This window comes from Centroberyx affinis, unplaced genomic scaffold, assembly GCF_046629955.1.
Source record: "Centroberyx affinis isolate AG114_WGS23_722 - 3 ecotype Tasmania unplaced genomic scaffold, CSIRO-AGI_Caff_v1 ptg002453l_1, whole genome shotgun sequence".
Classification (NCBI taxonomy): Eukaryota; Metazoa; Chordata; class Actinopteri; order Beryciformes; family Berycidae; genus Centroberyx; species Centroberyx affinis.
In genome coordinates, this window is record NW_027280690.1 from 103,817 (window position 1) to 117,500 (window position 13,684).

Sequence of the window (13,684 nt, forward strand, 5' to 3'; positions counted from 1 at the left end):
TTGCCAGCAGAAGATGTTTTTTTATACTCAAGCAGACACACATTCATCACATAAAAACACACATCAACACACACATGCAATCAGACACACACACACACACACACACACTGTGTGAAGCCCCATAAACTTTGATCCAACTGACAGCGGACCTAGTTTTATACTCAGACTCAGACTCTAAAATGTACAGTAGCCTACATTGTTCAGTAAAAACTGTCATGTAAGTTAAGGCTACACCAGACCAGAGTTGTCATCAAGTCACATCATATTCAATCAACAGAGGAGGGAGATTTTTTTCAATACTGTAAAACTGAAAATCTTTTTTGTCTTCTTTTTTTTTATGGGTAGTGCTAAAGCACAGAAGTATAGTCATAAAAAAAACATTCTTTCAGCTGAGATTAAAGGAAAACGGTAGAAAGGCTTATAAAAATCAAAACCAACAAAAGCTGAATAGAAACGAACAAACACCAAAAAATCAGAACAAAAAGGTTTTTATATCCAGTCGACAAAGACACTGTCATGAAAGTTCTATCAGTATTATGAAAATGATGTGGGCATATCTTTAATTTGTATCTTGAATTAATTGTAAGTAAATAAATAACACTATATATTGACTTATATCTACACAGCCACGCAATTATGTTTTTTGTACGTTTTATAAAATACCATATTGCGTTATATATTGATCTCCAGCGTCAAACCGTTTTGCTGTAATGTGTGCTCATGACCACAGGAGGGCGCTCTCACATAATAAGGGACTGAGACTGTTTACTGGTTCCGCAGTGATGAGATGTAGATATATTTGATTTCTACCGAAGAACTCTGATTGCTTGTTTGTTGCTTTGTTTTATCACAGCAATGTTCATAGCCTTAGACTGATGCATCCAGAAAAAGTGTCAAGGTTATAGTCTAACACTGCTTCACTTTTTAATGGACCAAGAAATAATAACTCAGCTGGAAAAAACCTTAATTGCTGTAAATAATTATAATGTTATGTCTGGGATGTTTTGATTGGAAAAAAATGCCAAATGAAAAAGTCTCCATTGCATCAAATAGTAAATACTTTCTGGAGAAAAGAACACCCAGCACGCTCACACTTTATATTGAATTATAGTCTACTCTACACCAATTTGCATCCTACTGTTATAGTCAGCCGCGTTCTCGAGCAGCCCCATTAATATAACTAATGGTCTAATACTTGTCTGCAGCGCACCTGGGAAGCCGCTCGTCCATGATATACGCACCAACAATACATTAACTTCATTCACTTACTCATTAGTGATGTGTGTGGTTAATGCTCTATCCCCCGGGACCCCGTCGGCAGACACTGCATGTAGCAACATTTGCTTTGGTTGGCCTTCCAATGAATTATCTGTGCCCGCGCTCATTTGCATACCAACCGATGCCAACCACCTACGCTGCTCCTCTCCTCGCGCCCAGCAGATCCAGACCTTCATCTATTTAGGCTATAGAAATAATCACTTTGGAAACGTATTATGTTTGAGAATTTTGACTATTTTGGACAAAACCATCACTCAATATAAAAAAACAAAACACAGACGATTCTATCCACAAAATCATAAATATTTTGGAAGCAAAGGGCTTAAGATGATTCATAACTGGAATAGTAACCCGTAATGTGGTTTATTTTCATGCCAGCAATCATTTGGAAAGAAAAGGTGTCAGCTCTTTCAAATGGTGGATATCTCATTTTGGCAAGAAGCTCCTTAATTAAAGCCTGTTGTGGGAAATGCTAGGAGCGCCGTCATTAATGTATTGGGCCTCTAATTTCTCAGAATAGTGAACTCTTATAACTCTTCCTGGATGCTCCAGCAGAAGTCTGACGATGGCAAAGGTTCAAAGGTAGAAATGCTGTGAATCATGAAGACATTTCATTTTCAGTGAACATGTGCCTCATAAACTGCTCATAAATGCCATATTTCAAAATCAAATCAGAACTTATTTAAAAGCAGGACCAGGACACAAATCAAATCAAATTTAAATATCATTTGACTAGAGAAATTAGCGCTTTTCTGACCATGCTCATTTTATATCAATTAGTTATATATATTTGAATAATAACACTTTATATTAAAACGTTTTTAAGTGGAAGGTAATTACACAGAGGAAAAGACAACACCTTTCGGAAATATTCCAAATAATCATTTACACAACCTGGTTGTGTGCACTAGAAAATATACTAGGCATATTCCTTGCCAGTCACGTAGAAACAAATGAGAAAAAATAAAGGCATGACTTCCCCAAAGAAAAACCACGGCACTCCGTCTGCAGGTACAAAAATGTAAAAAGCCTTTATTATAATGGCTACATATTAAAAACAGCGACTAACGCGTATCGACCTGGCCTTCGCCAGAGTCAAAGTGCTGGTTGTGTGCAGTTTCCAGATATGTGGAAAACAATTGTGGCTGCTAATCAGTGTCTAATGTGATGGTTTAACCAGGAGATGGTGCTCTTGTCAAATATGAAAATTTATACTGTGATATGCACAGAATCAAGGCGATGATCAGCAAAAGCGTACATAAGAAACATTGTATTCTGAGAACAGGAACAGAGGTATAACCAAAAGCTTCCAACCGTTTAATAATTTGTACTCTAGGTGTTTTTGAAGCACATGAAGCTAAGTGTGAGAAATAACAAATGTTGGAAAGACAATAATATTTAAATTTGATAACGTTGCCAATAATAATGATAATAATATTAATAATAATAATAATAATAAACTTTATTTATATAGCACTTTTCTTAACAATGTTACAAAGTGCTTCACAAAAGGATAAAATAGAATAAAACAATAATAATACAATATGAGTGAGTAAAATGAAAAGTGAGTAAAATTAAATAATAAAAAAATAAAATAAAATTCACACAGAGATAAAAACTTTTCTAAAAAAGAATGTTTTAAGAAGAGATTTAAAAGCAGTGACAGATTTAGCAAACCTAATCTCAGCAGGTAACTCGTTCCAGAGTTTGGGGGCCCGGACTGCAGAAGCCCGATAGCCCTTAGTCACCAGCCGGGCTCTGGGAACGACCAGAAAGCCACTATCAGCCGATCTGAGAGGGGCCCAGGCACATAAGGGGTTAGTAGATCTTTGATATAATTAGGGGCCTGGTCATGTAAAGCCTTGAAGGTCAACAGTAAAATTTTAAAATCAATGTGAAAATGAACGGGAAGCCAATGCAGGGAGGCCAGAATTGGAGTTATATGATCTTGTTTTCTTGAACCACTACTAATCCTAGCAACAGCATTTTGAACCAACTGAAGGCGAAAGAGGGAAGCCTGAGTAATACCTGTGTAGAGGGCGTTACAGAAATCTAAACAAGAAAAAATAAAGGCATGGACAACCTTGTGTAAATCTTCAAAGGATAAGAAGGATCTAATTTTTGAAATTAACTTAAGTTGAAAGAAACATGATTGAACAACCTTCTTAACTTGGTCATCAAAACAAAGGCAGAATCAAATAAAACACCCAAATTTCTTGCAGTTGGCTTAATGTTATGTGATAGGGCTCCAAGACTGCAGGCTATCTGACTGAAAGACTTGGGTGTGGCAAACAAGATCATTTCCGTTTTGTCAGTTTGAGGAAATTTTGAGAAGTCCAGCAATTGATATCAGAAAGGCAGGCTGTAAATTGGGTTAGGCTGCTATGAGTAGTGGGTTGTAACGGGACATATAGCTGGGTGTCGTCAATACTGTGCTTCTCGATATAGCTTCTCATTATGACACTCTTCTAGCCAGTTGGCCACAGCTTTTAAATGTGTGTTAGGTCAACATGAGCTGTTTGTCTATTCAACAAAGACAACACAGAAAATGGTTGTCATTCCTGTGGACATTGTGTGTGTGTGTGGGGTGGGGGGGGGGGGACACTGTCTGACATGGTAGTGCCCACTTTCTCAGTTTGTAGACAGAAACAGAACAGAAAGAGCTTCGTTGTTCCAACGACTGTTACCTCTCAGATGTGTGGGAATGACTGAACATATGCACACACACACACACACACACACACACACCTGCGAACACACAGAGACACACTCATGCACACACGATTACATCTGACTCGCTCTATATGAAAATTCATGATAATGTCTGTTTTTGACACATACACACAGCCAAGCAGACACAATTTCTTGTGAGTTGTAATATACTATAGTGCAATGAGAAGGGAGAAAGTATCTATACAACATCAAAATCTTTTAACAAATTTTGGCTATCATTATTCAAATATTACAAAATGTCTTCAATAACACACAACAACCAACAACAAACTCAGAACTTTTTTTTTTTTTACAAAATCGTAAGTTTATGAAGAAATGTTACAGTACATTCAAACATAACACATATTATCAATAAACAGCAAATTAGAAGGTAGTGTAGTGTGTTATTTTCAAGTGTAGCAGATTGTCTCCCCACAGTGTTGTCACGACAACACTGAACTATCCTGCCAGGACAGCAGGACATGAACTAAGAGCATGGATATGACAAATCAACACGTACAGATACTGTTATGTTATTTGATTGAGAAACACTATACAGACAGTCGCTTGCTTTCTCTGCACACGTCAAGCACCACTGAGAGGAGGGACAGAATACTGGATGGAGTTAAATTACAAATGCCTGAGGAATCACAAACCAAAAGACCTGAAATCTGTTTTTACACAAAGAAAAACTAAGAACATAATGAGCATTACATACATGAGAATGATGCAAGGTTAGAAGACATATTTCACTTTGGCAAATGTCAATATGACTAGAATACTTAACACAACAGCACTGAATATAATGCATGAAGTACCTTATTAAGGGGAGTTTTGTGCAAGTCTGCAAATTCATGTCATGCGATCACTTATGTGTCTGTGTGAGTGCATGCATGTATGTTTTCATATACTGTGGTCCCTTTTCAACATGTTTTACTACATTTCATCATAAATTACAATACAACTAGTTCCTAACAAAAGCAAGCACAGACAACATTTCTGGTTATGATTTAGTATTTCTAAAAAAATAACATATTTTAAGTGTAGTATGCATTATCATACGAAACAAAGGAAAGAGGTTAAGTTATGGCATACACTGAGTCGAGAGTCCATACTGTTCAAAACCTCACTGCTCAAGAGAATATCAAAACATTAAAATAAGTGCTAATAAATTAGAGAGGTGAGAGAAACTTCATTCATTCCCCTTTTGCCAAAAAATGTGAAAAGTTCCTAGGAGAAAAAAAAGCCAGCGTTGCATTGGCTAATCCATTTGAAAGTCCTGTTGCAGTTCTGTCATTGGCCAATCAGATCATAACATCTGACATCAGCTTTCATGACTGGACAATATTGTTTTTAGTCTTCAGAGTCATTCTTTCCGATTGAGAAGTCCATGATTAAAGTTCATCAGTCCCCCTCTCACCACCCTTTCTCTTTACTTTCATCTCGTCCAATCACCTTGCGTATCCAGGAGCTGAAGGCGGAGACTTTGGTGTAGACGCCGGGGGACTGCTGCGTCCGGCAGGCGTGACCCCAGGACGTGACCCCGTAAACCACCCAGCCCCCTCCCTGACGCTCGCACACCAACGGGCCCCCGCTGTCGCCGCGGCAACTGTCCACGCGCCTCTCCGCCCGGACGCTGCCGGCGCAGAGCATGCGGCTCGTGAAGGCGCCGTGGTAACGCTGTTGGCAGTGGCGACGGGGCAGCAGGGAGAGGGGGGCCTGCTGCAGGGTCTTAGAGTAGGAACGGCCTGGGAGAGAGGGAGAGGGTGGGTTAACGTTTGAGAGAGAGAGAGAGAGAGAGGAAGAGAGATGCAATTGTTCAGGTGACACTAATGGGCAGCAGACTACAACTAGCTCTCTAACTAAACAAAACTCATTTTCAAGGTTTCCTGCTGTAAGAGACGCTGTTATCTTCCAGTCCATAGAGGTTCCCATTACATATCTTTTTCTCTCACGTTTTCTTCCCCTCTGTACACCCACCACCTTCTCTCTTTCCCCCCTCACACAGCATGACAATACTGTGTCATTGCCTAAACCATGGTAGCTTAGGGTGTGTGTGTGTGTGTGTGTGTAAACTTGTGTGTGATGTCAGAGTGGCAGTCAGCCAAAGCATCCAAACAGCTGTACGATGCAGACATCTCACCCCTGAGCCAAGCCGCCCTCCCATACCTCGACATCACATGCTCTAAATAGCCTGTGTTCTCATCCCATCACACGTTAAGTTAACTAAGATACACACTGACACGTGAATTCAAGCACCGGCACTGACATTACACCAAATAAAATACACTCACCACTCATTACAGAGGACATATTTTTGTGTAAGTGTGTGCCGTCACCTTCTGCGGCCCCTTGTGAGCGGCTGTTTAAAAGTTGCTCTGTCTGATGACATCAGCATTTAATTCATAGATCACTCACAGATGTGTGGCTATGTACACAGTCGAGAGTGCGGCCAAACACAGATGGTGCAGATAGGCGGAGAAGTCAAACAAGCATATTTACTGGTGGAGAATTCCCTTCCACCATATCTGGCTTTGTAGTTGACATTACTCAGTCTCATAGATAAGAATGGTGTGACGTTTGAAATGGGCCACACCTATAAAGTGAAGTATAAGTGCGAAACCCTATTCAATTTCTATGGGCAAAACAAAAAATCAACATTTTCTGTGGTTGCTTTTTCTGTGTTTTAATCATTTATGTGAAATGTATATGGTGGTTTTAATTGCCCTTAACCTTTTCACATCTGTCAAACAACTGCATGATCATTATAATTTAATTATCTGGAAGTCAGAAAATGCTAACAAGCTAACAAACTTCCGTGCAAGAGAGGAGTCGTGTTTGTCGTATTTTGACTCTTCAAGAAAAAAACATTTTAATGATCATGCTGTTGTTTGACAATTGTGAAAAGGTAATGACAATATATTTACACCATATATATTTCAAATAATTAGAACACAGACAAAGCAACCACAGAAAATGTTGATTTATTGATTAGCTCTTATCTGTATGGCAGCACAGCTATTGTGATTGCAGTACATGATTGTTTAACTATCTTTCCTAATGTGCAATTCATATATTTCAAATGAAAACTCTGCACTGTTTTTTTTCTCATGACAACTGAAAGGCCTGGACACACACACACACACACACACACACACACACACACACACACAGACAGACAGACACACACCCCCTCACCTGTGTCACCCCAGCCGGTAATGTGACAGTTGCTGGCTTGTTTGAGCACTCTCTCTTTCCTCAGAGGCAGACAGGCGGGAAGGACATGACGGCTGAAAGACACGCACTCCCCCGGCCTCTGGCCCAGCGCCCCCGGCGACAGACGGACCAGGGCCAGGTCATAATCGTTGCTATGGGAGCGGTAGCTGGGATGAAGGACAATGTGCTCGACGCCGTACTCCTCTTCGTATTCCTCGGGGACCAGGGAGTGGTAGTCGCCCACTCTGATTTTATACTGCTTAGTGCTGTTTCCATACCTGGATAGAATGGGAAAAAATGGAGTAAGGCCATTCGGGAAAGAGCGTGTGTGTGTGTATATGTGGCACACACACATGCATGAGCAATCCCCATTACTGAGACATAAACCATGAGCCATAAAACAAGACAGGGGTTACCTCAGCAATGCTTCATCTGGAGCTGGCATATTGTAAGTGGCCCATATACATGTTACACTGAGCACACACAGTCGTAAAAATCAACATTTTATATGCTTAGTCAGGCATGGTCTGAGAAACTCTACTCAAGTTATGAATCAACTGTGGCTACTCTCTTTCTCTCTTCCTTCTGTCTATATCTCACATCCCGCCTTCTGTCTGTATTGAAATGCTTTCACAATAATTCAATATAAATTATAAGAAACAATAGAATACAAACACTGCAGAGAGTTAAACAGATGAAGACAGGGACAGGGAATGAGTAACAATGACGACAGTAATGATAACAATATATAACAATAAATCTGTCTTGTCAGTGTGCATGTGCATATATCCGAGTCAGAGTTTGCATATTTAAGTGTTTGTGTTGCCCTTCGTCTGCTTGCTGGAGACGTTTGACCTGTTTGAAATGGAGCGGTGGAGAAGGAGAAGGCGAGAGAGAGAGGGAGACAGATAGGAGGAGGAGAAAGATAAGAACGAAGGAGAGGGAGGGGAAGGGAAGGAAGAGGCGAGGAGGGGAAAGAAGGAGGCCTTTCGATCGAGCCAAGGCCCCGTGTCCCGTTACAACCACTAGAATGTTTCCGGAAAGATATCCTGACCTGGGAATGCCACTGCTTTCCTGGCAGAGGGGAGGCACACAAAGATGCTGCTGACCAGCCCGCCAGGTACATACCCACACACACACACATATACACATACACATACACGCTTATCTACACTACATGATAATGGAGATGGTTGACAGATTTAAGAAGTACAAGCCAAACATACTTGACCCTGTACTGAAGCATTATCTCAACACGTTGTTGTTGCTAAAAGCAGTTGAAAACCTGCTGGAGTTATATTACAGTTGGCCGGCCCCCAGCTGTACAACCTCTCTACATATAAATAGAATTAATATGTTGACTGTCGGTGGCCACTGACCTAATGTCAGTTTTTATGTATCCTACTATTGGTTAATGACAGTGTTATGGATCAGGTAATATGGTCAAGTCAGGTTGGTTGGTTGTATCTTTAGATATTATGATATAAGACAGTATGATATATTCCACAAGCAGGTATGCCGGTGTGGTGATGTGTCTGAACCCTTTAAGTTGTGTGTGCCTTTATGCCTATGTTAATGTAGATATGTGTGTGCTAGTGCATGCATATTTATGTGAGTATATATTTGTGTGTGTGTGCCTGTGTGTGCGTGCATGTGTGTGTGTGTGTGTGTGTGTGTGTGTGTGTGTGTCACCCTATTTTGGTTACCCTATATGAAAGGTGACACTGTAAACTCGGAAGTAGTCAGTGTGCTTTGGCTTACAGGCAGCAAATGATTTTTCAAAGCTGTCATAGCTGAGGCTAGCAAGAACCGTCCTGAAGACTGACATGACTGAACAGGCAAGAGAAAAGCTTTGTTATGTGTGACCTCTCTTGTCTGCTTACAATAATCTCTATGATAGCAATATCTTATAAATTCTGAAAAATCCCTTTGTCAATTTCTGTCATTTCTTCCATGTGGTGTTTAGGAGTGCACCAATCTGTTGGCCCCTGATCATAATCATCTGCGATCAATCAACGTTTCAACTGCCCAATCCAAAAAAAAAAAAAGTTTTAATTGCCAGATCAGGAAAGCGGTCGAATGTATGCCGTCAAAGGTATGAGCCAATTTGTGGACGTCAGCAGTACGTTAGCAGTGTTGGCACATCATCCATCTGGCAGTGACGGTTCATTTCTGAAGTTGTTTTGAATTTCACAGCCTATGATCATAGATTATAACTGTTTTAATATATTGGACAGAAGTCAGAGCCTATGGTGCCACAGTGAAAATCCTTTCATGTGCTACCAGTGGCAACAGGTGAGTGAAAACACACACTGACATGTAATTACTAGTTTGGATAAAACCTATTATTTATTTACACATGGAAAGGCCAACTATGTCATGCAGCCACAAGAACAATCTGCTAAACACAGAGCTACCGTATATTTGAATGTTACTGTATATGTTGCTCACTTTTACATGATGTGCCATTGTTTGTGGAAACTATGATCACACTCTTAAAACAATCGGCAATCGGAATTGGCCCCAGAAAACCTGATCAGTGCCTCCTTACTGGTATTATTTTAAGTCCTGTATAAAACTATAGCTGTGTGTTTCCTGTGTGTGTCATTTCAAAGACGAGAATGGCAGATTAGAGCTTCCCATAGTAGGAGTGTACCTCAGACAGTGAAATGGACCTGGAAGTGGTTCAAGACACGACATTGGATAGGATTCTGTGAATGGATTCTCCTTCTCTTTAATGTGGAAATATCAAGATTAATAGTGGTAGAGCTGGTGGGGCCTGGAATGTGTTCTGGTTTTCCTAGGAAACCCAAAACTTGGAACTAATACCTGGTAGCACAACCAAAAGATATTTATCACACTCAATACGCAGTCTGACAAGACATCATGAATGAATATCATTCTAAAAATCCAGACCACATGGTCGTTGCCCACAAAACCGCAACTTTTTGTGGATTTTCTTTGCTCACTTGCTATTTCTCTCTCTCTCTCTCTCTCTCTCTCTCTCTCTCCCTCTCTCTCTCTCTCTCTCTTTTTCTCCTCGTCCCTCTCTTCCTTTTAACATATGTCTTCCCCTGCCTTCCCTGCCGTATACATAGGGTGATGGATGTCAGTTGGTGGCGCCGTGTGGAGGCCTCAAGACCAGATGAAGTGGCTGAGATGAAATAGCTGTTTGTCTCCCTGCAGTCTCAGACAGCACCTGCACCACAACCACAGCCAAACCACCACTGATTACTGCTGGCATTACTGTGGTTATCTGGCTTCTGTCAGAATTTTGAGTAAGTTTCGGGAGTGAGGGTTTTCTGTCGGGGGCAAAGTTGTTGAGTTTCAGGCTTCAGGCTTAAAGACCCAACCAAAATCTGTCTAAAGAGACAGACAGAGGCGAACAAACGCAAGCACACACACACACCTACACTTACATGAATATACATAACTCCAGAACAGAGTGAAACTATTATATGTGGAAAATCCAAATAAACAGTGTGAAAGATGGATGTAAAACCAGCATTTGTGAATGTCTATGTTTGAGTGTGTGTGTGTGTGTGTGTGTGGTGTGCTTTACCTCTTGAAGCAGTGTGCAGATGTGAGGACCCAACAAGTGTCAATGAGAGTGGCTCCACACACCAACCTCCCGTCTCCTCGAGAGCCTCGCAATCGAACCGCAGCCTGCCATGGCCAGCCACCCCTACAGATATGAACACATAACCAAGCACACACACACACACACACACACACACACACACACAGACACACATACACACGCAAACACAATTATAAATGTGCACAAATGACCAAAAATTCCAACACAGACCCAGAGTCCATATGAACCATAAATGGTACAGCATACTAACCAGAGCAAACTGAGTCCTATTCAAGACCAAGATTAAAATAAATAAATGTCAATAAACGATGCACATGTCATTCCAACTGTAAAAATAATGCTCAGGGAGTTTCTTATGGATCAAGGGAGATAGGTGTGAAAAAGCTGAGTTAACATCCCATGTAGGCCGAGACAAAGACAAGCGCAAGTCAAAACAGGTATGAGACAACAAGCGGTCGGTCTCAAGACCAATCAAAATTTACACTTGAGCCTTCGCCTACTCAGACCATGTCTTACCACTAGCACTGGCATTCTATAGTATTTTTGTGACTTTAGCTGGCTACAGCAAAATCAAGGCCAAATTCACATAAACCTATGTATGTTTTGTTTGTCTGTTTCACTTTTATATAAATTCTTCAACAAATGACTGAATGCAACCCTTTCAATCACTTGCTACAGGCAACCAACAAAATAAACACATTTTTATTTTATTAGAAAGTTAGTTGTATCTGCACATGTGGTTATCATTGTCTTAAAACATAAAACTGTTTATTAGGGACGTTAAACATGGTGCCATGGATTTCAATCTCCAGAAATGTGAATTCAACTTTAAAAGGGACATTATCTGCCCTTGGCAGCACATTTGAGGTGCTGTATATTCTGCACCTTTCGGATAAGGGCATCAGTTTCCCTTTGGGAGAAGCATTTTGGCACAGCTGGTCTGGACTCTCTCATCAATTACAAAATTGTCAGTGCACCAAGGTGGGGAGCACACTGTTTTTAAAGGGAATGCAAGGAGCTGATTTGATTGGCCATGACGGGCACCAGCTGCTACCACATCTACTAATTATTTATTCCCTTTTACAACTGCACCACAGGTGTGCCACCGCTGTCAAGAAATTACCAAAAATCTGTTGGCCAGGCCCAGGTGTCCTGAACTTTCTCAAGCACCTGTGCTAACACACTGATTCACGAAAATACAGCCCCAAAAATGCAGCAGCAACACAGCAACAGATGTCTCCTATCCACATACTAACTGATATATACAGAATCTGGAAATGATTAATATGATTCATGAGAGGATAATAAACATTAGCAGTAACTGTCAAAGGATGAGTTCACATGCGGCCATGCAAAGTCGAAAACATACAGTATATCATCATCTAAACACACACACCCACTAACTCACACACACTCTTATATGCACACACACACACACACACACACACATAAACACACAAATACACGCATGTATAAACAAGAGGCACTTGAGCTGCCTAATGTCTCGCCATAATCACCATGTCATATTAAACACAACCAGTTATCCTAATGAGGCAGTAAGGTAATTAATGCATTGATTAGCAAATAGTTGTTTAAAGAAAATCAGTTTGTCCATATTAATATGCAAGTGTATGCAGCAAGGTACTCCAAAATGAGATCTACTGTATAGGGGGAACCTGTGGTCCAAGGATGAAGTTTCTATCATGTATGTTATTGTGTTCACAAGAACACAATACCACATGCACACACACACACACACACACACACACACACACGCGCACACACACACACACACACACACACACACACACACACACTCACAAACACAGGTCTTTCACATTTAGTTACAGTGAATTTCTGTGTTGGCCAAGTATGCCTGTTTCTCTTTAATATAAATCATGCTAGATGACACACTCACATTTAACGCTCACATTCATGCACACATGCACACTCCCACTTGCGTACATATATGTTCACGTGCACATACACACACAATCCACCGGAAATTTGAGTTTCCTTAGTTTCCTTAAATCTAGACTCAAATCACCTGTTTTCCATTTAGAATTTGTGGCTCGAATAACTTGAAAATCCCTCTTTTCTTCTATATCTCTCTTTATTTGCTTTCTAGTGTTTAGCTAGCCCCCCCCCCATCTCCCCCCAGCCCCATCCATCTTACCTCAGAGAGTTTTCTCCTCCTATGATTCGGCGCTGGCGAGTGTGTATGAGCCGCAGACCACAAACTGAGTTGACAGGATCTGGCAGAGACAGGAGAAACCATTGGGTGCGTGTGTGTGTGTGTTTGGGTGGGTGGGTGGTGATGGCTAAACCATACGTTTGGGCTCAGATGGAGCTCTTATTAGATTATTGGACTGATTGAAATAATAAATGAGAGATCATTTTCATAGTCTGTGTGTGTGTGCGTGTGTGTAAAGTCTACAAAAAAAACAAAAAAGAGCGATGCGTGTGTCTAACATCTGCCCTGGTGTGTGACAGACAGGGTGAAGCAATAACATAGTTCTGTCCATTTTACCATCTGGAGACACACACACACACACACACACACAAACAGTCGCCCTCCCTACTTGCCACCTCTCACCTCATTAGTCTTTGAGAGTATTTGACACAATGGAGGTGTTTGTTAAACACGCTGCAGTTCAACACTCACTCAAATGCTCAAAATAAATCTTGATTCAAATTCATAGGAACTCTCTTTTCAAGTTGAGTAGAAAAGGTAGTTCCTCTGTAGTTTAATTTTAAGGTGAAGTCTATCCTAACATTAATACCTACATTATTACTAGATGGTGACAGACTTACTTTCAACTGAATTGAGTCAAATCAAGTTATCTCGCAACACTGATCTTAGCATAAAAATACTTC

The 13,684-nt window shown here is 40.7% G+C and overlaps 1 protein-coding gene across 1 annotated transcript in view; it reads right to left on the minus strand.

Moving 5' to 3' along the window:
- Window positions 1–4,363: 4,363 nt before the first annotated feature.
- Window positions 4,364–13,684, minus strand: part of prss12 (serine protease 12) — a 22,948-nt gene continuing 13,627 nt past the window's right edge. The window contains exons 10-13 of the mRNA XM_071533892.1: window positions 12,984–13,062; window positions 10,769–10,891; window positions 7,189–7,484; window positions 4,364–5,738 (exon numbers count right to left, since the gene is read on the minus strand). Coding sequence (XP_071389993.1) covers window positions 5,407–5,738; window positions 7,189–7,484; window positions 10,769–10,891; window positions 12,984–13,062 — 830 coding nt within the window. The 3' untranslated portion in view covers window positions 4,364–5,406. The remainder of the gene's footprint in view (window positions 5,739–7,188; window positions 7,485–10,768; window positions 10,892–12,983; window positions 13,063–13,684) is intronic.